The following is a 25,010-nucleotide window of genomic DNA, read 5'->3' as shown; positions in this document are numbered from 1 at the left end:
AATGAGATGCTAGGAGCACTAAGTAGCTGCTGAATTAAGGAAGCAGTGATCACTGTACAGTGAGAGAAAAAGAGAGAAGCAAAACCTTCGAGTTAGATGCCTTACACAAATAAAATGATTTGTCAATTATAGCTCAGAATGAAAAAAAAAAAACAAAAATATACACATCAGGTTCTAACATCTGCTTTTAGTAACCATTAATTAATTTTGTAAACTTCTGACAGATCTTTAGAAAAAAAAACTGTAAAACTATGATGCAAAGTGAGGCAGAGAAACAAAACCGGAAAACATTAGCTAAGTGGAAGAGCTTATGTAAATTTCTGGGGAGCAGGAAGTTGAAAGACCTGTCCAGAAAGCTGAACAATCAGATCCATGACAGCGCTAGCTAATTGGTAAGAAGGGGGTTCCGGGGGTAGGCCTATATCTAACTACATAGCCTCACAATAGGTTGGGCTCTAAAATTATAAAAATAGTGAAAACCAGGTAAAGGCAAGAATATGAACACATATGCAAAGAAGCCATCCCAACTGGTACACTGTAGTTAACACAGAAAAACAAGAAGAAAACAAAAAACAAAAACAGAAGGATCTTCCCTAAAATAAAATTGAAAAACAGTCTGAGGAAGCTATGGGTTCTGATGTAGATTTCAGTCTCAAAATAAGCCTCCCTCAATCTTGGACTCAAAAGGAACGAATCTTTACACAGCGACCCAAACTCTGGAATTCTGAGTCCCCACTCAGAAAGGGGCTGTTTAGGACAGGGGGTCTCAACCTAAATCTTGATCCCCCTGGAGAATGAACAACCTTTCACAGGGATAGACTAGGACCAGATATTTAGATTTCAATTTACAACAGTAGCAAAGTTACAGTTATGAAGTAGCAATAGATATGATTTTATGGTTGGGGGTCATCACAACATGGCTGTAATCAAGGGTCACAGCAGTAGGAAGGCCGAGAAGCATTGCGTTAGGAAAGAAGGAGAAGCTCTTTTTAACAACACATAAGCTGTTTGGTATCTCCTCTGTGAAAAACTGAGTAACAACCTCCTCCTCGCAAGAATGTCAATTTGATGTTATAATCCGCAAAACCTGAAACTGTGATACTTTTATAGTCTAATTAAAATGACATTAGGAAGCTAATTTAAAATCCCGAGAGGCAGGCTGGCTCCGGTAGCATACAACAGGCAGGCAGATCCCTAGAAGTTTGAGGCTATCTTGGGGCATACAGCTAATTCCAGGCTAGCCAGAGCTACACAGTGTGATCCTGTTTCAAAATACTTAAATAAATGACTAATCTGGAGCTGGGAGTTTTCTGGGACCCTGCACAGGGCCCAATGTCATCACAAGGCTGAAACAGAGGTGGCCTTAGGTCCACTGACAGTGACGTTGTTTCTACAACAGAAGCAGAAGGAAGGAAATATGAGGTGGAGCCACTCAGGCACACATACATGCAATACAAAAAAAGCACACAAAAGAAATATTGGAAAAATACAAACATTTCATTTAAAGTTTCAAAATATTATTTCGTCTGGATCCTAGCTTCAAAATTTTAGAGTTATGTGCTTCAATTTGGAGGGTCAGCAAGGTCAGGAAGCAAGAAAGGAGCCATGAAGAGGATGAGGGGATTAGAACACATGATATGAAAGTGAGGGGACTTGGAGGGGATAATGGCTTCAGTGGAGATGAAAGCTGGCTAGCTTTTATAATGCTGAAAGGTACTTTGGAGAAGAATGGAGGAGAGGCGGTATTGGTGAGCTGATTAAATAAAACAAAGAATGCATGAAAAGTCTTATGGAGATCCATTACTTAGTAAGATATATATGTGTGTGTGTGTGTGTACATATATATGTCTATATTATACAAATATATAAGCATATATAGTTATATATATTTAAATATATATTTAAACAGGGAGCATATATAAATATATACATTATATTTAAGAATACATATTTAAATAGGGAGTCTGAATATATATACTTAAATACTTACATATGTATATATACTCCATATTTAAACATATACACTTAAAATATACTTATATGTAATATATAAAGTATATATTACAAATATATAAGGTATATATTGCATATATAATATATAAGTTATATATTGCATATTTAATACAGAAGATATATATTACATACATGATACACACATATATACATGTATATATACATGTATATACATATATATATATATATATATATATATATATATTCAGGCCAGGTGCTACATAGGTATACAGTGCTCCACAGATGGCATGGCTCATTATCTAAAAATCTCAGTACCAGTGTGAGATACTTCTCCACAAATTATTGGTCCATGAGTTTCCCAGAGCCTTCAAAACAATATTACCATTCCTTTTGTTGGCCCACAGTAACAGAATGGCAATACCATATTGTTGAAGACACAACACGCTTTAGCTGAAGAACATAGAGAAAAGAAGCTAGAATAAATCTGAAATCTTTCTTCCTAATGGCTACCTTCCATAGTGCAAGGAAGCACACTGTAGGCCACCGGGAGAGAAGTCAGAAACAGACTTGCAGCCTACAAGGTGCAATGCAGCCTGCTGAGTAGAGTGTCCATTGGTTCCACAGTGAGTGACTGCTATGGAATCAACCAACCATACTGATGGACTTGCAGCCTCCACCATCAGGAGGGAGCCTATCCCTGATACTGTAAGCCTGGTGAAGAGCCCATTGCTGGGGGACAAACTGCCTTCTAAATCTCTTTATACCCATCAATCAGTGCTGTACTCAGCCCCAAGCCGGGAAGTGTCTTTTTGCCTGGGGCAGTGGTTAATGCCGAGAACCACAACAGTTAAAAATGCTGAACACGGAACTGTCGAGTGTTCAGCTCTAAATAGGCATTTATGTCACCGCCTCCAACGTTTGCGGAACATCATAGAAAAGGGGCAGAACCTAAGAGCTAGAGGCTGGGGAATGGTGCTGTCTTCATGGTCACAGACTCACAGCAGCTATGGTTACCTGTGTGAGACCTGGACAAGATCAAGCCAGGCAACACTCCTTGATGGACAGAGGAGGGCTGTGAAGCTGAACCCCTAGCTGAAAAGATACTACATTTGATGGTTGCTGGGGGGATAAGTCATTTTTTCTCTAATATTTTAAGTAAATCTCTCACTGCTATAGGATAAACAATATTTACATGCACATGCCAGTAGCAGCCAGTTACGCACACTAAGGCTTAGGCAACTCACCAGGGCCACATCACAGAGGAAAAATGCTAATGAGCATCAATATGATTTTAAAGTGTTGCTTCTAAAATTTCCTTATTAACAATGCCCATGGTGTGAAGAATCTAGATTTAAAATCCAAATGAGAAGAGTTAGCTCTCATAGATCTTTATCAAAAACTTCTGGGGACCATGAGATAGCTCAGGGACAAAGCACTTATTGCTAAGCCTGATGACCCGAATTTAAGCTCCCAAACCCAATGGTGGAGAGAATCAACTTCCACAAATTAACCACTGACCTCTACAAGCACACTGTTTATAGAGTGGGAACCAGATAACAGAGGGTCTGAACAAGGTGCTGGCTACAGCCTTCAAAGGCCCATATGCCGGTTTTACATTTACAAACAGCAGTTGAACTATTTTTGTTTTTACTTTGGTTTAATTCACAGTGAGGATCACAGGCAGGTCTCAAATGCAGAGCCTCATGCTGAGCCTCTCTGGTCAGAATCAGTCCCCTCCTGACACTGCTGCTACCAAGTATAGGGTACTGCTGAGTATAGAGCTCCAAGTTGGCTCTGTGGCTTTTATTCCATTCTCTTGAAGCTTTCCCTGTTTTCAAGTGCTTTCTTTGGTTTTTGCATTTGGTTCTTTGTGAGGTTTGTAGGTGGGGCTTAGTATTTACTCCTTGTCTACTTAGGGGTTGTTGCTTCTTTCAGGCCTGTGTCTTGGTCTCTTATCAATTCCTTTAAATTCTCAGACACCAATCACAGCAATAAGACACTTGCTTTGTTTTCCTCCTGGAACAAAGAGCCTGTCAGGAGACAGTTATATCAGGCTCCTGTCAGCATGCACTTCTTGGCATCAGCAATACTGTCTGGGAGTGGAAGGATTCTATCAGAAAGTCTACTTGGTATTATACTATTTGAGAGAGTAGTAATACTAGGTTGGAGAGTGGACAGATGCTCAGCAATTAAGAGCACTTGATGTTCGTGCAGGGGACCTAGGTTCTGTTTCCAGCATCTTTATGGTAGCTCACAACTATCCATAACTCCAGTTCCAGGGCTCCAATGACCTCTTCTGACCTCCAGGGACACCAGGCCCTCATATGAAGAACAGACACACATTCAGGTAAAACACCCATACATTTAAAATAAATAAAATATGTAAAGGAAGAGTATATCAATAATGTTTAAAAACAGAAAAATTAAATTGAATAAAAGGAAGCTGCCTTCTAGAGGCAGATGAGGTGCTAAAAACAGCTTTTACAGTTCAACCCCACATGCACAACTCATCCTTCCTGGGCAGTAATAACACACTGCTGCTAAAAACCTTGCTCAAGAGCTGTGGGCTCTTTGACAGAGGATAGGCTGGCTGCCCTCTATCTGGTTTTTAGTCATTTACTGCAAAAGGCCAACTAGCACCTCTCACAGTCTGCTCTGAGGACAGGGTGCTCTCACACCTCTGTTCCTGATGTGGGGCCATTATATATCAAGTGCTTGCAGCTGGTTAATTATTGTAACTTTTCTTACTTAAGTACTAAAATCTTCAGATTACTCAGACTATAATCATTGGCTAACAAAAGAGCAGTATTTAGCAACTGTAAAATGAACACAATCTCAAATACCAGGAATGATTATAAACATTTTGTAAAAACAAAAATAGGAAGAGGAAATCAAAAGCTACTGCAAGCCAGAGCAATCGCACTTCATTATTGCTGATAGATTTTTCCCTTTATGTCATTTTATAAGAATAGGCACAGTCAAGTTCACACATAGCTTCAGAGGCAAAACAAAAAAAGGACTGTGTGTGTGTAGAGGGGCGGTGCACACATGCATGCAAGCATGTGTGCATGTTTCCCCTTTGGCCATCAGACACAGCTTCAAACAACCATCTTATTATTTTCTCCCATGAAAGTTAATTTATTGCCTGGAGAAAAGTTAAAGGAGTTCTTGAAGATGATCTCAGACTATGTTCTCTTTGCCAAATAACTATCCCTAATTATAACATCATACCCATTGGACATGGATAAAAAGAACAAGTGACGGTCCTGTGGTGCAGTTTTTTGTCATGACATAGTTGCCGCATTTGTCCTTGCGTGGCAACACTTCAATGTATGCAAGCATTATTCTTATACACAAAGTTTAGTTTTTGTACCATAGCTATACCTAAAAAGTCTCCAAGATAAAACCACATCAATGTCTACGCTCACAAGGACACCACAAAATTAAAGACATTCTTCATAACAGACCCCATGTGAACTATTAAAAAAACTTTAAAGCCATATAGAATGTCATTCTAACATCTAGGAATCGTAGCAGAATTGGTCTCTTGAAGAGTCTTTGTGACCTTCAGCATAGGGGACCTTTGTGTGTAGTTCTTATTGGCAAGGCAACTTCTGTTGGATAAAATTAAATGGATGTACAATAATTTTGTACTTGTTAAAAACATTAAAGGAGAAAAGGTATACTGATCATAGAATCCATCAGAAGAATGGTACCCACACGGCTTCTCTTCTGCAAGGCAGAATTACCACCCATGCTCATTGTTTCCTCTTAAATGGTTTTAGCTTTCTTTTTTATGGCACAGAGACTTTCACTGTTTTAAAACTATATTCCACACCCTATTTTATATTCATGCTCCTTTGTCTTTTACCCATAATTAAGTGAATCTTAGTCATTTTTGCATTTTATCCATTAGTGACTAAACCTAACTAGAGATGCCCTCAATATTCTTTGGATAGATATTCTTTCATTTTATTTTACTACCAAGATGGTAGCCAGTATTCTGAACTCATTGCTATTTGGTGATTCAGTTACTGTATTCTGCTTATTTTAGATATCTAAGAGGTTATGAACTATAATACAGGAAGAAGCAAAGCTCAGACCTAAACTAATTCCTTGAGAATGCTTGCTTTATTTTATGGCATTAGGTTCATGTTCACCGACTAGGAAGCAATACTTAGGCCAGGGCCTTCAGGAGGTGCTCATGGTGCAAAAAGATGCTCTAGTCCCTCCTCTGGAAGACAGACATGTAACTAGTAACAGTAGAGCAGATCTGGGTTCACTTTGAATCTGTCGTTTAAAGATTTTTGTAAAAGCTGGAGAGACAGCAATGGTGAGCACAGCAACACTACAACCCAGCAAAGAGCACACAATCAAAGCCCAGACTGAACTCTGGCTTCTCTGGGAGCACAGCAAACTGTGGCCGCTTGTTCTACACCCTTGTTCAACTGCTGGGCCTGCTCCAATGAGCAAAGATGCTGTAGCTTTGCTGTCATTCTGACAACTGTGAATCTGCCTTTATTAAGAGGGTCATTTGCAGATGTTTCTGTGGCCACAGTACACACAGAATTTCTTAGGTAAAGGGTGAACAGAAGTAAGGTAAATTGCTAAGGTTCCTTTTAAGTGTATTTCGGGACTAGGCAAAGCCTTACCACACACAGGATTACAAACATCAAACTCTGGCATCTGCTATGGTAGCAAATACTGGGTGATGCTGAGAAAGTGGTCACCGAGCCTGGTCATGAAGAACAGAATGTATGGGCCACACTAAGAAACTAGGTAGGTGTTTATTCTAAATACAAGCAAGAGGGGAGTTTATTCGAGTTCTCTAATCCAATTTATATCTGAAAGATCCTTATATAACAATATTTATACAAAGCGGTCACAAAAGATCATTATGCTGCTGTTAAAAGAACAAAAAAATCAGAAAATCAGAAGATAAATGTGAAGGTTTAGACTAGGGCAATATGTAGAAGTAAATGAACAGGAGATCTAGATGGGGTTCTGAATCTATAGCACTTACCAGTAGATTAAAAGAAAGAAAAAAAAAAAAAAAAAAAAAACAAGAAAGATCCCAAAGTCAGCCTCAGTTTGAGAATACTGTCATTCATCCCTGGACAGGCTGTAGAAGGAAGATGTCTATGAGCGAGTTAAGGGTGGATGCAAAAGAGGCTATGAAATTGCCCAAGGGGCCTAAACAGAATGGCAAGAATCAATAGATATTTGCAAAGAGAGATGGGCAACTGGAGGTTTTAGCTTATAGCTGTTTCTTAGGACCAATGAAATGCTTGTGACCACTTCTTAGAAGCATGAGGAGAGAAAGAGTGAAGAGCTTGGCTTCCAGCAATAAAAACAGAGCTGGTGGCAAAAGAAAGAAAGAAAGAAAGAAAGAAAGAAAGAAAGAAAGAAAGAAAGAAAGAAAGAAAGAAAGAAAGGAAAAAGAAAGAAAAGCTGGACTTTGGGGAAAGACTCAGGTGTCACTGGGAAGGATTGAGTTAGTGGTGAGCAGGGAAGACAACCTATGCACAGACAGAACCGTGATACAAAGCGGCCTAGCTGCGGTCAGTGCAGTGACTCTAAGAGGCCTAAAGGCAAAGCAATGAGGCCTGCACCATGAAAACTAAATTCTGAGTGATCCAGTGAGTCCTGAATGTCTGCAGATTGCAAGTTAGATATAATGTATCCACTGAGAAGTCTGCATCCAAGTGTTTTTATTCCATGCTTTCTATGAAGGAGAAAAGAAAAAGAATTCTAGAACCTGTAGCATCCCATTGACTTTCACCAATACAAGTTTTTCCAAAGGGTTTACGTTTTGCTAATTTAACATTATACTCACCAGGAATTTGTTCTAACTGTGGTTTATAGTTTACTTTATAGTTAAAATTGAAGTTCTATTTTAAGAACATGAAGAATATTAAAGAATTATTAGTTATATATTATCCAACAGTACCAAGTCTTCTAAGGAAATGAAAAAAAACACATATTATTCTGAGAAAGATATTACAAATTATTAATACAACACAGATACACATTATCTTGAGAATATTTAGTATATTATCATTTATCCTAGGTGAGCACTAGAACATTAACAGAGTCAGTGATGTTAAAGTGCACTTGAATCTACATTATACATTTATAATGTTCCTAAACTACTCAGCTACTTAGCTGCATGGCTCACGGCACTCTCTATTATTCAGTACTATATGGACAAAGTTAGAATCTGCTGTCACAAATGGCTTCTTTTCCAGATCAATAATCAGATAAGGAAAACTATTTAATGCAAAGTAAGTGTTTTAAATTTGTTTCCCCTTTAAAACTAGTTTGAGTTTATCGATTTGACTTCATTAGCCTGAAATACACTTGCACACATTAACACTGCGAGCAGACTATGAAATAGAAGAGAGGCTTGGTCTCCAAATCCTTCTTGTCAAATAGTAAGAGATTCCAATCAGCCAAACACCTCGCTAATAGTCATGGGACTGCTGTTTTAATTAGCTGGTGATATTTCCAACCAAGAATCTCAGATGATGAAACTGTTTTTTCTTGTATTGAACCAGCTCGGCCCAGACTAGCCTGTCCCGCAGTGACATGTATATTGAATACAAATCAGACAGCACAGCTTTAAATCTGTGTTGCAGCTCTCATTTCCAATTCGAGAACTGTACCATAATCATAAGCTTCTGGTGGATGAAAGGGAATCAGCTCTCTGAATATTAGCTAATGCCACATTTGCAAGTCCTGAAGAGATCTGTGCTGTTAAAAAAATAGATCATTTCGCAGGAACCTATATATATGAATTGCTTTGTAGTGTTCAGCTGATAGAAGCGATGCCTGCGCTGGGATTAAACCCTTTTCATCATAAAACCTCATCTGGTTCGGAGTCCAAGTCCATCAAACCTTTTTCCTTTAAAGTCCCGCCTTTGATTCTACATCAATTTATTCAAACCGCAGCTGGGTGGCTGAAAACGAAAGGACAGCATCATTTAAACCAACCATGTTCCCAACTTGAAAGAAGGGCTATAATTAAAAAAATGGGCATAAAAGAATGGAAATGGGATAATATTTTTTAATGGTAGTTCAAAGGCCGACAGATGTCAAAGCCTTTGAAGATGTCAGTACACTGAGCAAGAAGTTGCCATAAAAGAGCTCGCCTAAGAGGTGAAGCAGCTTTGTAATGGCTGCAGAAACCCTTGCAGACACATCCTTGTGTTTTTAATTTGTCAGAGCTTCTGCAGTATTTTCAGATTAATGACACATGATGATAACTGCATAGCAGACATATTTTTATACTTGGTTAAATGAATAGTTTATTTCACATTCTTTTAGAACTAGATAAGAATAAGGACACTTTGCTAGGAAGTCCCAAACTCTTCTGATTACCTCACATATTTATGCTAATTTTGTGGGACTGGCTCAAGGCAGAGCAGCTATTGCTGCCAGCTTTTGTTCTTTAATAGTCAGATTGCTTGTAACATTACAGCTCACATGTGGTAGTTGGGATGTGTTTCACTACAGCTTCCTTCTTTTCAAGCACTCAGAACAATATGTGCCTGAATAATTAATTTGTGCACAAGTCATGTCAAAGCAAATTAATGTTTAAAAGCATTCCAGAGCTCAATCTAAACAACCACAGGCCACCATAGGGTTCTGAGGAGACAGAGGTGCAGAGGAGAAAACACTGCAGCCTCAACTACAATTTGACATTAGTGTTTACTAAAAAAGAAAGGCTTGTGGTGCTGAGAGTAAATGCTGGTGAGCACAATAGTCACATCTAGGAGAGGAAGGGCTCAAGGCATCCACTCATTCAAAGAGTTCTGACATGCCAACTTGATTTGATCTGTGAAATTGCCCTCACAATATTTATGAAGGTCAACCACAAATCTCTAGTGAGAAGCAGCAAAACACCTCCCAGCAATTACTATCCCTGTCAATTTATCCACAGTGCGGTACAGGTGAGAAAGGGTTCATGGGGAAAGGGTGCAGATGGGTTTGGGTTCAAATCCTATTTTTACATATAAGAACTGTTTGGGTTTTCTTTCCCATTTGTGAAGACTGAGATCATAGTATCTCCTCCTAGAACATGTGGAACAGGGTTGAACATATATGTGTTCAAGTCCCATTCTCAAGCAAAATAATGTACAGAAAAAATTAGGCCATTTGTAATTGAAAATGGTTATATTCTTATATACAACAAAATCTTATTCTTCCCACTGCCTCACAAGCAGAAATTTGTAAACACTATCATTGCTTCTCCTGGAGTCTGAAATGGACACAATAGTCAAAGCCTACAGGATACAACTTCTTGCTTTGAAAGCCCAGCCACACAACACCCGCTGCAGCTGCTCTCCAGACGGGGTGCTAGGGTAGGGTCTGGGCATGGTAGAGAGAACAGCATTGCCAAGCAGAATGCTTGAGAAACAGAATGTTGATGCAAATGATGTGGGACTTAAGCAGTTGGTCTGGCAGCCTCCCACCTGCCCCCAAGTTTTCTGTGATAGGGAAATTTTAAGGGTTATTGTCCCAAGATAGGGCCTATTTTTCTCTTCCAGGTCTCTAGGTGTCTATAGTTTTGGTGTGAATGGCCTTAGTGATAACTTCAAACTGACTAAAGCTTCCTTAGAGTACTCTCTACTTGTCTGGATCTTCCCAATGCTGGACTTCCTGTCACCATCTCCCATGCCCAACCTCTGGACAAATCTCCAGTTGGCAAGCTATTAGAGATTCATCTTCCTGCAAATCCCTCTGCCTTCTCTTCCTATTCTCTTTTTACACAATAATGTTTTCATTTTCTAGTATAATGGGTTTTGGCTTGTGAGAAAAATTTAATTCAAAAAAACGATTACAACATGGCCTTTAGAATAACTTTTCTGGTTCAATGTTTTTATTTTCACGTCATAAGAACTTCCCTTCCCCAGTTCTGGAAGGCATGTCCTATCATCTGAGTAGAGGTGCAGACGGATAACCAGGTAACAGCACTTACTTCATTTGTAATGCTTCTTCCCCTTGCTAAATTACCTGACAGGACCCTTCACAGAAGGGCTTCCACCTAGTACTCGTCAATGAGGCCTGCATGATCTCCCTCTGTTCTTGGTTCCTCAAACTCTTGTAAGAACATCCAAGAAAAGGCCTGCTTTGTTTTCCTGCTGGATCTGAATTTGTACTTTACTGGGTAATGTTGGTAGTCAAGAATGTTCATCTGGGGAGATGTAAAACCTTTCTTGCTACCAACCTGGGGAAAGTCCCATGTGGACCAGAAACCTTGATACACTTGTTGCAAAAGCAGCAGTGGGACTGGGATGCTGGGTGAGGTGCTTGTAATGGTCCCTACATCACTAACATGCCTACTCACCATCCAATCCTTCCTCGGGAACTAATGGCCTTGTTCTCTGGCTCCTTACAGGACTCTTTAATCTCTACATCTATGTCCATCTACAGAATTATGGAGGCAACATGCTCATCTGGTACAGTATACCCACTATACTCTACTGTTGTATACCCAGTTTAGAGTTTCAACATAAATAGCCTAGTATGGTTAGAGCTGTGTTAAATTATGTGTTCATTTTAAATCACTCAGCAATCAAGGTGTCAAGTATGACTTTACAGTCTATAGATCATTTTTCTCTAGTTCTCTTCTTCTCTCTTCTGACCATTTTCTCTGTCCTTATCTCTCTACCTTCCCCTCTGCATGGCATATCTGCTGATCCTTGACGGCCTCTACCACACTTCACTGTAATCCATGCTGGTGACCTCAAGCTATTTCTCATGGTAATGGAGAACTTTCTTTTGAACCCATTAGTCCTATGTGTACACATAACTCAGTGGCATCAATACCTAGATGTCTAGTGACACATCACTCTGGATGTCTCTTGTTTCCCTACCCAGTCTACTGTCTCCATGACACTCTTAGATAAGAATCTTACCACGTCTCACTAACTTGACTCCACTTAGTCATCCAGCCTCCAATCTCACTACCACATGAACCTTAAGGCTTGCAGAGCAGGTAATTAAAAAAAAAATCTTAATGGGATAATTAATCAAGCTGAAAGTTGCTGCCATAGGAAAATTTTATATTTATAATCTTAGCTAATGTTTATATAAAAATTTACATAGAAATAAATTTGAGGTATCTATCCTCTGAGGAGTGATAACTATAGCTTTAATTGGGACTCCATTTTCTCAGTATTAATCCACACTAATGTGGTTTCAAAGAGAAATTTGAATAGATAATGATTGAAAATTTTAAGAGATGTACTCATCGTATTTCTGAATTGAACCATTTAGCTTTCACAGTGCTTTGCAGGCTAAGGGAGAAAAGGCACTGTTGGACTAACTCAGCACTGGACTCTTTATACTGCAATACAACCCACCAGGCAAGATGTCTACTGACATCACAGTGGCATAGCTGCTAGGGCTTAATTGACCACTATCTGATCTGACCTGATCTGTCACAGGAGGGCATTTCATGCCTGGAACTACAATCCTAGTCAAAAGCCCATGGTGGGATTTATTAAATGGTCATATTGTCAAGGTGCTTAACATACTTATGTTTATAAGCAAAGACCCTGTGATTCTCACAACCTCAGTCAGAGCAGCTTCCTCGTGCAGTGACGGCAATCAGTGGAGTGATAAATATCAAGAATAAGATCTAGACTGCTCAGCTATGACAGGTCATCTGTATTAGTCCCACCACCGAGACCAGGGAATATCATGAAAAAGGATGCAAAAAAACAGTCAGAACTGAAGCTGGGGATGAGCGCTACATAACACTGTCATTTGGACACGCCAAATGCAATCCTGAACATACAACTGTGGTTGCCTGCACAAGACCTATATGAGATGAAGACAGTAAAATTCCCAGCATAGATGAAGTAGGTAATCTTTAGTTGTCATCCTTCCCGAGGAGATATTAGCAGTGTACTATTTCTGAGAATAGGAAAATCATTCTTGGAGGGCGTAGCTACTTGTATGTTTCCCATATTTCAGTTTGATGGCCCTACACCCACACATATATAGACAGCACTAATTGAACTTAGTTTATGTTTATATATAGACACATATACAATATATATACAAATACCACATATATACATATACATGCATATATACATATATACATGCATACACACACACACATACACATAAAGCTGGGAGCAGATGTTTTGAGGGTATATGGTAGAAGTTGTAGGGAAGAAATAAAGAATCTCTATGATCATACTTTATTATATACATGAATGAAAATTCTTAAGAAAAAGCATCCATAGTACTGGAGATGATTTTTTCTTGCATGCCAATAAAATGGTATTCGATGTTTTACCCAAAGCTTGAAACATCTGCACAGGTGGACTGACTGCAATATGAAGCTTAGAACACTCCACGTTTGAAACCTGTGCCTTTCTCAAGTGCCAGCTTCACTGGCAGTTGAGGAGCAAAACATCTTCCTGCCTTGCCCTCTACTTTTTACTGCACACCCCAGAATGGCTGTATTTGGAAGTTTCAAATCATTTGCCTAATAAGAGTACATAATATTTACATTTTTAAGTATTTGGGTTTTTTAGGCAACATTAATGAACATAGAAATTTTAAATATAAAATTACAGCTTTGGAAATTCTAAAATAAATAAGATCATTAATAACTGTTCATATAAGGCATTAAGATAAACAAATTGCCTAACACATTTTCAACTTTTCAAATATTTGTAATTTTCCCATTGGAAAATTCTCTTGTTTTGGGATTGGGCCTGAACACACTGTTGGTTCCCTGCTGGGTGAAATCTGCTCTTCACACAGGGTCACTGGGTAGATGTGCACACATGCCTAGAGACTGCTGCTACACTACAACTGTCCATGCAAGCAATGAAAAGACTTAGATCTAAAATATCACTGCATTATATTCAAATAGTATATATACTTTCAGGATTTGATTTGAAATCTAAGAGAAAATATACAAGGGAACGGGACAATTAATTCATGTCCAAACCCTGGAAGTCTAATTGTTAACTCCTTATAACTTCTGTTATTATTTTCCAGTGGTAGAGTACACAAATATCCAAAATTATTAGAAAGGTCTTCAAATGGGTTATTAAAACAAGTAAACTTTAAAATCCAGAATTTCCTATTTGCTTCAGATGAGAAGTATTATCTTCAAATCTCAACTCATTAATACTGATTTCAATACTTTTGGGATCAATAAAACCAATTTTATTTATTTAAAGTTTCTACTTAAGATGACAATTTTCAAATGCTTTCTGCAGCTCCTTGCTTTTCTCTTCAGATCTAAGTTCTCCTAAGTTCTCCTTTACATCAAATTCTGTCATTTTTGTCATGAAATAGCTCAGTTGTTAAATATCATTCCTATCATGCAACCAGGCATGATTCCAATTAGTCTGGCATAGAACCCAAATGACAGCTTAAGAAGCTTCAATTTGCCAGCTCTTTGAACATTTGATGATATCATCATTCTGCCAATCATTTCTTGCACTCTGGCTTCAACCTTTCTGTCATGAAAAATTACCTCAACTATATAAATGAAGACCTCAGGGATGTCCCTTACAGAACTGATGGGGTCAGAAATGCAAAAAAATGGCCTTTCTAAGACATCAAGGAAGAAGACATTCACCCAACATCTCCTCCAAGATAATTTCTGGCAACACTCAGTGGAATCACTGAGACAGTGGGGAGGAGTGGCATTTCCTGTGCTGGTGCTGGTGAGATGTAAAGGCTACTGCATCATACTGCCTTATTGCACTACAACTTTATAGCAACACCGAGGATGGCAAGCACCAGAAGAAATGCAAGCTGCAAGTGTTCAGAGAATCCCAGTAAGGGAAGCAAAGACCCAGGAGTCTCTCCTGCTCTGGGCAAGTCTTCATGGAGCTTGTACACTTTTTGTCATGTCCAAACCTTTCAGAAACCTGAAACTTTCTTAGATGAGGTTCTGACATAAAAAACAGTGGATTAGCTATTGATTTTGTGTATATAGCTTTTATTATGTTTAGGTATGGGCCTGGTAGCAAGCTGGTACAACCACTCTGGAAATCAGTCTGGTAGCTGCTCAGAAAATTGAACATAGTACTGCCTGAGGACCCAGCTATACCACTCTTGGGCATATACCCAAAAGATGCTTCAATATATAACAAGGACACATGCTCCACCATGTTCATATCAGCCTTATTTATAATAGCCAGAAGCTGTAAACAACCCAGATGTCCTTCAACAGAGGAATGGATACAGAAAATGTACATTTATACAATGGAATACCACTCAGCTATTAAAAACAATGACTTTATGAAATTCTTAGGCAAATGGATGGAACTAGAAAATGTCCTGAATGAGGTAACCTAGTCACAAAAGAACACACATACTATGCATTCATTGATAAGTAGATATGAGGTAAAAAGTTCAGAATACCCTCAACTTACAGACCATATGAAGCTCAAGAAAAAGGAAGACCAAAGTGTAAATGCTTGAGTCCTACTCAGAAGTGGGAACAAAAAAAAAAAAAAAAAAAAAAAAAATTGCAGGAAGTAGAGGGAAAAAGGGACCTGAGAGGGAAAGAGGAGGGGGAGACAAGGGGGAAGGGGGAAGAAGTACAGAGGATCAGGAAATTGAATGGAAGTGTGTAGCAGTGGGGGTGAAGAACTGGGGGTACGACTAAAAAGCCCCAGATGCCAGGGAAGCAAGCAGTTCTCAGGACACAGTGGAAAGGACATTAGATGAAATATCCATCAAAGGGGGGACAGAAACTGTAGAGACCATATCCAGTGGTTAGGCATGGCCCCTGGTAGAGGGATTGGGTCACACACCCACCTCAAAAATATTAACCCAGAATTGCTCCTGTCAAAGAAAATGCAGGGATAAAGAATGGAGCAGAGACTAAAGGAAAGGCCATCCAGGGACTGCCCTACTTAGGTATCCATCCCATCTGCAGACACCAAACCCTGACACTATTGCTGATGCCAAGAAGCACTTGTTGACAGAAACCTGGTATAGCTGAACCCTGAGAGGTTCTGCTTGAGCCTGACCAATACAGATGCAGATGCTCACAGCCAACCACCGGACTGAGCCTGGGGACCTCAATGGAGGAGTTGGGGGAAGGACTGAAGGAGCTGAAGGGGTTTGCAACATAGGAAGAACAACTATATCAACCAACAAGACCCACCAGAGCTCCCAGAGACTAAACCACCAACCAAAGAGTACACATGAAGGGACCCATGGCTCCTGCTGCATATATATAGCAGTGAATTAATTACCTTATCTGGTATCAATGGGAGGGGAGGCCCTTGGTCTTGTGGAGACTATAGTGATACCTAAGCTTAGAGGAATGCTAGGGCAGTGGAGTGGGAGGGGCTGGGTGGGGGAGCGCCCTCCTGGGGGTTTGTGGAGGGGAAACCAGGAAGGGGGAATAACATTTGAAATGTAAATGAATAACTAAAACCAATAACAACAACAAACAGTGAGTTAAGAGTATGCAGCCCTAGTTTGCTAGTTCTGTGCCCTTGGGCAAGAAGATGTCCTTGAATCTCACATTCCTTACCTATAAACTGAAATGATGGATATTTGGTCATCTCTAGCTGACCTAACCTAACTACATTATTATTGGATACTTAAGACATGACTGATGCCTTTCTGAGTGGTGGAACAACCTATGGTTCAATGACCTCTGATTCCTTGGTGAACTGATTCAGCAGTACAGAGAAGATTTATTTTAATCTGTATTTAAATTGTCTGCAGCATTTAATTAACTCCTTTTCAAGGACAAATTTAATATTTCCAAAGAAACCCGTTAAGTATAATGAGAACAAAGACTATAATTTTAAAGCAGTCATCATTAGTTGATACAAGGTTGTAAATTCAAAAGGAATACTTTATACATATTATTTAGAAGGTTTCTCTTTAAATGAGTATTCTTTATCTAAAAGTGGACCACATATCACAGCAATGTGGTTTCCATGGTAACTAACCCATTTTAAAAATATGCAGAAAACCACAGACACACTGTATAATTCTTCTAGGAATGAATTATTATAAACTACCTTGTTTCAGATTGTATTTTTGTTTTTTAAATCTCATTTTCCATGATGAATATTAAGATAACTTATTTATAATGGTTTAGTTACCAGTATATTTATTAGTACTTCACAGCATGAACAATTTTAGAATTATAATGGAAAAAGAAATCTAGAAATCTTTTAAATAGTTAAGGTTTGTCTTTGAAATGATATCCATTTATATTTTTGCCACATTAAATTCATATTAATAGATATATATTTTAATTTATAGAACACAGAAATAACAAGTATCATTATTAACATCACTGTTTAAAGAAACCACTGTTGGATACAAATGAAATGAGATCTTCCCATTAGTGTATCAATAGCAAAATATAAGGAGGATTTTCTTCACCACTTCCATTTGGAAAAATCTATATAATCCACGATGGTATTAGAAAAATATGGAATTTTCCCCACTGACTTTTTAAAAAAATGTATTAGATAGGAAAGCACTACTTACATATCAAATATACAGAGGAATATAGCAGTTAGTGACAAGGCCTAATGAAAGAAAGCAGATCATTATAATGTGTTGTTTTATCAGTTATCTTCCCTAAAAGTCATGTTTCTTTCTGCAGAGAAAATGAAATGTAAAAAGTCTTTCCAACCAGCCATCTACTGCCTGGAGAAAACTTTGTGCACTGCAGCAAAATACTCTTAACACTTAAAACCCACTTGCTTCTCCTCTACTCTCCTTACCATGCAGATAGCTGGGTATGTCAGGAACAACTGTCAGAGTGGTGTGTACACAGCTGGAGCAGCAGGCAGCCACGGCAGTGTGACTGTCACTAGAGGAGGAGGTGAAGAGCAGGCAGGGTGACAGTTCAGCAGCTGCCTCACATAGTTTGGGTTTTCCAGGCAATTAGTTTGGTATGACTCAAAGAGCTACAAACTTTAGAGTAAAGGAAATGGCATTACTAGATACTGGTGGTGAAACACCACTTCAATCATTTTCATATAGATATAAATGTCTTTTCTTCTTGGCACAGACTACCATTTGATTTTACTACGTAATACTTTCTCACAGTCAGTTAAGAGAACAGAATTTAATGGACAGTAGAGAAGCATTTAGAAACTAGCTAAATTGTAAACTACTTATAGCTTTAAATTGTTGCTTCAAGGTATTTTATTAGAATTTTGGCTCAGCAATAAAAATGACATCATTAGAATATGGTAGACTGGTAACTCAGAGTGCTCTTTCATATGATTTATAATGACTTAAAACTTAGATCTCTCATAGTAGCTTTGTTCTCCGATTTGAAAAAAATTGTAATAATTATAATGAATTGTGGGCTCATTAATATAGAGTATACTACTTACATCTTGTGTAAATGCTCAAAGATTCTAATGTTTCTGCACCTGATATTGGTAATGCCTAACTTACAGAAAACACCGTCTGTTTTATGCCAACATGCTTTATACTCGGTTCATATCATACATTTATACTAAGAAGAGAGCTAGAGAGAAAAGTGATGGCTTCTTTCACTATGAAGAGAACCATATATTCAACATCTTTCTCTTTTTACTGTTGCTTCTAGCAAGCTCACAGGTGAACCTCACATTTAACCACAGAATTTTTACAAGTGTAGATTTTCTCATGTGACTAATCTATGGATTAACAATTATTTTTGATCATAAAGTATGAATTTATTATAAAATGTTGCTATTGGTAATTTTTGAAAGTAATGTGTATATTTTAAAAAGTCAAACTTTTTGATAGAAAAATGATAAGTCCAAAGATTGTCAGTAATTAGGCATACTAATAAGGTCCAGATTACACAAATTGTTCAATTAGCCCTTTGAAAACCTCCAAAGAGTTATATTAATACTTAATTCATTGTACTACATATATCCAAATAACCAATGGGAATTTATAGCTTGTGCTCATGATGCAAATTAATAGAAAATGTAATGCTGTTAAAATACAATTTTTAAAAGTTTTAAAATATGTATCTTCCCAGGAAAGTTTTTAAAGTAGAGGTCCATAATTCTATATTTTATGTCTATAATAGGTAGAACTTCTTATTGTGAATCAATAAAGTAAAATTAAGGTGACTTACTTACTTACTATGCAAAAGTTGTTTTATCATGATTAGAAATTTAAGAAATTAATGACATTCAGTATGCCAAGGTCATGAAAAATCCATAGTGCACATATAATTGATATATTTGACATATTTTTAGATATTGCTAATAACTTTCTCCAAGGATGCTGTCCTGAGGAGGCTCACAGTGGTTGCCAATTCCCCTGGCTTATTGATATTTCTATCCTAAAGCAGGTCACATGGACCTTCTTAGGTGTAACATCACCTCTGATGCAGGTCACAAAGGCTCCAAAAAACTGTCTTGATACTCACATACACCTCCCATTCAGGCCAAGCAGAAACAAGAATAAGAAATCTCTAACAGGGTCATCATCCTAAATGGACAGCCAACAACCACAAGTCAATGAAACTTATGTATTATTTTTCTTCCAGGTCAACATTACAAATTCATTATGTGCTAATGCTAAAGCAAAGTAATAAATTGCATATAGGACTATTATACTAGACAAAGCTTTGTAAAATGATATTTATAAAATGTGATTCAGTCAATTAAACTGTTCTCCAATTTCAGTGAGAGTATTGGTTAATGAAAAATATTTGAATAAATAATGGTATTGATTTACACTAATCTGGATTTTTTTTCCCTAAAACATAATCTGAGACAAATCCGGACTGAAAATGTTAAACAAGAGAGACAAAATTTGACGTACATTTTAGGAAGTATAATTATCACATAATAATATATTTTGTTACTAAAAAGTATAAAAATGACACATACCCATAGAATAATTAATAAGATGAAGGTAGTAACAGATGTCTTTACATGTATTACAACTGATATCCTTATATAGAAAAGAAGACTTGCTAGGATAAAATTTAATTTGTTAGCATTATAATCAGATTCCCCAAAGGACGTTCCTAATTGGCAAGGCTCACATACAGAAGGATAACCACACAGTCATGCTTGTCTTTCAGTATGTAGTATACTACATATTTAGAAGAAGCTAAGATGATTTATTCTTTAATATTATCTTCAGTCTCAGGATCTGAGGGAAGGGGGCGGCAAACAGCAGGCATGCAGTGGTGGTCTGTCAGCTAAGCACTGCAACTAAACCTTGTTACAAAATGGCCTCCAATGCTAACCTGGATGAACCAAATGTTGGCTGAAAATCAAATCTCCCTGGAAATAAAAAGTTGAACAATCTAATATTTAAAATATATGTGTTTTTCTGCATTAAATACCATGGTGAGTTTTTTTTTTTTTGAATTTTCTATTTTGAAAAACATCAAACCATTTTGTTTATTTTTAATTTGTGAATGGAATTCAGTAACTCCAAGGTATCATACATTAAATTTTTAGGCCACAACCATAAAAAGACATAACATAAAAATTAAGGAGCTACCTGAAGGATACTGAGTTAATATCCTCAGAGAAGCACCATAAAGACACATTTTCAGTATTTTGGTAGACATGGTAATATATTTTTAAAATGTAGTTACTAATAAAAGTTCTTTAAAACTGTATTCTTCAAACATGACTAGGTAACAATGTGTACTAAATTATTTGCAGTATGCTTAGGAATGAATGAACTTCGAGTTTGCATTGCTAACTGGCATTCCCATGACAGCAATCTCAATTAGTAAAACGGTTAAGAAAAACCAAAAATATGTGAAATCTCCTAAACCAAAGCATCTAAAATGGTCAGAGTCTTCACAGTGAATATTTTGATGAGCATAAACCCAGTTAACAGCTATATTGCGCCATTCTTATGGTTGAATTACACATAATAGTTCTGAAATTTCCCTTTTGTTATGATCAGATGAACCGCACCCTACATGGCAGATACGGCATATGCAAAATAAGAAAGATTTCCTATAAATTTGGCCTCCAGTATGTCAGCTTTCCACCACAGCACCAAAATAGTCAGCAGTTAAGCAAACTAACAAATTTTATTGTAGCTATTTGGTGATTTTTCTATGTAAACAGATCTTATGCTGACACAGACCTCACGCCCCTTATCAGGGGAGGACAATGGTAAGGTTAACATTATGTCTAAAGAAGAACATAGAAAATAATCAAATGACTGAAAATAAAAACAACAGCATATATTTTCTAAAGGTTCTAATGAGGTTAGTAGCAAAAATACAATGAATGTTGTTAGAAACCACATGATTATTCTCGGACCGTGCGTATTATAATAATCACCTGTTAGTAAGCATATAACCATTAAGCAATCAAAATATACGTTTCCTAAAGATGTATATTATTGACAGAAAATCTGATCAAGTATACTCCTATTGTACCAATTACTCTCCGAAATAAGACAAACCAAGGTCAAATGAAAAATAACCAACTCCCATTTTTGCCTTACCGCCAGCTGTTCTCCACTCAAAAAATTAACATCTTCTTTAATTAGAAATGTTTTGATGTTTACATATTTACAGAATTGCTTAAATACATACCAAATCAGAAGATTTACTTTGCTATTTGGAAATTCTATTATTTTAGAAAGAGGAATAACTGGGCTTAACTCTAGTGTGGTTAGCATGCTTGGATTTCAATGGCAAAAGAGGTCTTTAGACCTACTAGATGATATGGTTTTATTAGAAAAGAAAATTATCTTTTTATTGTTATCAATTGCTCTTAAATTGTTCTTTAATAAAATTTCACAGCATTCTGCTCAAGAGGATATACTAAAGGCCCTTGATTATATATACCCTAAAGAATGTATTTTACCACAAAGATACATACCCAATAAGATTTTTTTCATCTGAAATTTATAAAGATAATTCTCCATGCTGACAGTGCACATTTCATCCATAAGTTTGAAGAGTCAAATGCTACCACAGCTGGGGGTTATTCTGCCAAATGGCTTCCAACAGGGACTACAGAGATGGAGGCGTGTGTGTGTGTGTGTGTGTGTGTGTGTGTGTGTGTGTGTGTGTGTGTGTGTGTGCAGGAAAAAGCCACAGACCTGATGGGAAAGAGCACTTCTCTGGAGTCATTTTTATCAATTACCATCCAAGTAAGGTAATCAGACGTAGAAAAAATCATGGAGAAAAGCAACAATAGGCAGGAGAAGCAAATATTAAAGCAGCGACTTGATTGCCTTCAGAGATTAAAACAAAAAGCCAGGGGTGAGGCTAATATATTTCTTAGGGATTTTCTAAGGCTGAGGGGAGGGGTAAGGGGCATACCTTTAAAAAAAATCATGAAAGGAACTGAGACAAGATTATAAGGGGACCAAGTTATAGCGCGCCATGGGATTTTTAATCTGGCTACCTGTGGTTTCTCTAGTTAAAGCCCTTATTCATCCTCCAAACGGGGGTGGGGTGGGGAGAACAAAAAAAAAATCACATTTATATGTCAGTTTTGCAAATGATCAAACAGCGTGCATCAAGAAGAATAAGAAAACATGAAACGCTGATGACTTTTTAAGATAGACACCCGTTTTAGCAAATATTATTGATAATTACCTGAGCATCTCGTTTCTTGGACTCTTGAATTTGATTTTCGTGCTCCATATTGGCAGCGCGAAGCTGTTTCTCCAGGTTTTCAATTTCCCGTTCATGGTCTCGGACTAGGCTATCCTTCTCTGCGTTATGCTGCTGTAATAGGTGCGTCTTCTCCTGTTCATGCTCCAGCTTCAGCTCTACTATCTGATTGGACAATGAGGAGGACAGTTCATCAACAGAACATCCTTGTCGTCATGACAACTCATGTACAGCTTAATTTTTCTTTAATTTGTCCAAGTTGAAAATTTTATTTTTGCGTCATTATTACCTCAGCCTTAAAATACATCATTTGATTGGGAGCTTTTTACGTAAAACACCTAATAGTCAAGATACTTGGCATAGTCAGGAAATCCTTTGCAATCTGTTGACACTAATGTCTGAACATTGAAAAAATGTATGTTGAATACTGGATGTTTCCTCCCCACGAACTGGGTATTACTGACCAGCAATGGTTGTAAATGGTTAATAGTCAGTACACCTTGCTTTCTGCCTGAATATATACATGTAAAAAGCAACAATTAAGTCGACCAGTTCCCTTTATGATTTCCCAATAAAAGATCTGAGCTAAATACGCATCTGGATTATTGTATATACAGTTGTCTTTTAAAAATAAAATGATAAATTTCAAAGCTCTATTATCTCGTTGTCGGCTACGGTACACCAACATAAACAGATGTTATGTCTTCCAGAAGGGCACCTGCTGTGCCGAAAGCCTGCGCCATGATTTCATAAAAAGCATTCTATTCTCAGGATCCTTTCCCAGTCCACTCCACACTGGAGACTGTGACCTTGGCCAGTCTTAGCCTCTCCCTGCTAGACTGAATGGCAGCCTGAAACCAAGGGCCTGGTTGCCGCAGCTTTGATACTAATCCTCCCAGACTGTGCACAATGGCACCCTACCTGGCCTGCAAACTATAGCCAGCCAGGCTGTCTTTGAAGCAGGTGATGAATAGGGGACTGCAGGAAGCCAGCTTCCCCAGTGAACTCCAGGCCACACAGCTGCTAAGAACAGTCACTTGGATTTTTCTTCAGTTTTGGTGGATTTCAGGGTATGGGGCTGCTGTTATTTAGAATATGTTGTGTTATTTTCAGCGTGAGAATCCATCTTCAAAAAAGCTAACAGTAGGAGTCTGCTCCAAATCGATCTTGTTTCCTGCAATGAATCACCAGACTACCTTATCTTAAAGCTATAGCAGCCATTTCTTCAGGAATGCACACAACACTGAATCTCAGAAGTAATCTTTCTATGAATTTTAAAGTTTTTATTCCCTAACTGCAAATAAGAATCAAAAAATAAATTAAGTTTGCTTTTAGATTAGAACATATGTTTTAAAATGTATTTATTGTGGCTTTAGAGTTGGGAAATCAATAATAAATTTATAATTATTCATAAATGTGTTATATTATTTAGAAGAAATATATGCTAATTCTTGAACATGCCTACTCATGAATATGTTACAACAGTAAATAAATAATATAAAAAACATGTTTTGCATAAATGTGTTCTAATAAATTTACTTAAAATTTAGGTCTTTGTCCCTATAGTATTCCAATGTACTAGTAAAAAAAAGTAGTATGTATTTATTCATAATATATAACAATAACAGCAGGTAGTAAAGAAAAAAAGGTTTTATTATTGAAAATAAATGCATGTTTTATTCTGTGATTTACACAACTATAATATTAATCCCAAAAGAAGAGGGAAATTAAAAAGTGAGCATTATTGGAGCAGATTTCCAGCAGCTAACTGTATTAATTATTGAACCAGAATATCTTTAGTTCTTCAACACATCATTATTTCTACTCACTGTTATAGTATCAAGTATCATTATAGTAAAATTTAAAACATTAATCAAAATTATTTAAGCATGTTTTACAATAAAGAGAAGTAGAAGAAGGCAAAGAACATTCTACTGGGGTCTTTGAAAACTTAAAAATTGGAAAAATGGGTATGACTTAAAATTGATAGAAAGCAATATATTTATAAATAATCAAATTACCTGAGACTATGATGGAAGAATTATAGACTGGTGCCCTTAAAAGGACATATGCCAAGAAATAGGGGCAAGGCCACTAGTAATGAATGATGTCCAACTGCTTATCCTCCCTTCACTTTATAAGCTTCATACAGACAATGTATTGTGATTATGTTCACCCCATTACTCGGGCATGCTCCTTTCCCTTCCTTCTCAACACTTCCTTCTGAACACTTCTTCAGCAACCATATGCAGTCAATTAACTCCCCAGGAAGTACACGGCTCCATGGGCACCTCTCTATTTACAATAAAAAGTTGGAGGAACATTCTTGTGGATGCAGGGTGGTGTGTGTGTGTGTGTGTGTGTGTGTGTGTGTGTGTGTGTGTGTGTGTTTTCCATGAGCAGGAATATACACACCTAATACTTCAGATCAGGCCAAAAGCCTATG

The 25,010-nt window shown here is 37.5% G+C and overlaps 1 protein-coding gene across 1 annotated transcript in view; it reads right to left on the bottom strand.

The window, feature by feature from the left end:
• CEP112 (centrosomal protein 112) overlaps positions 1–25,010 on the bottom strand; it is a gene marked incomplete at its 5' end in the record, with an annotated part of 392,261 nt that overhangs the window by 186,336 nt on the left and 180,915 nt on the right. Inside the window, one exon of the mRNA XM_080924200.1 lies at positions 22,547–22,729. Within this exon, the coding sequence (XP_080780326.1) occupies positions 22,547–22,729 (183 nt within the window). The remainder of the gene's footprint in view (positions 1–22,546; positions 22,730–25,010) is intronic.

Source organism: Micromys minutus, assembly GCF_963924665.1.
Source record: "Micromys minutus genome assembly, chromosome: 10".
Taxonomy (NCBI): domain Eukaryota; kingdom Metazoa; phylum Chordata; class Mammalia; order Rodentia; family Muridae; genus Micromys; species Micromys minutus.
The sequence above is the reverse complement of the archived record's forward strand: the minus strand, read 5'-3'. Positions and strand labels throughout refer to the sequence as shown.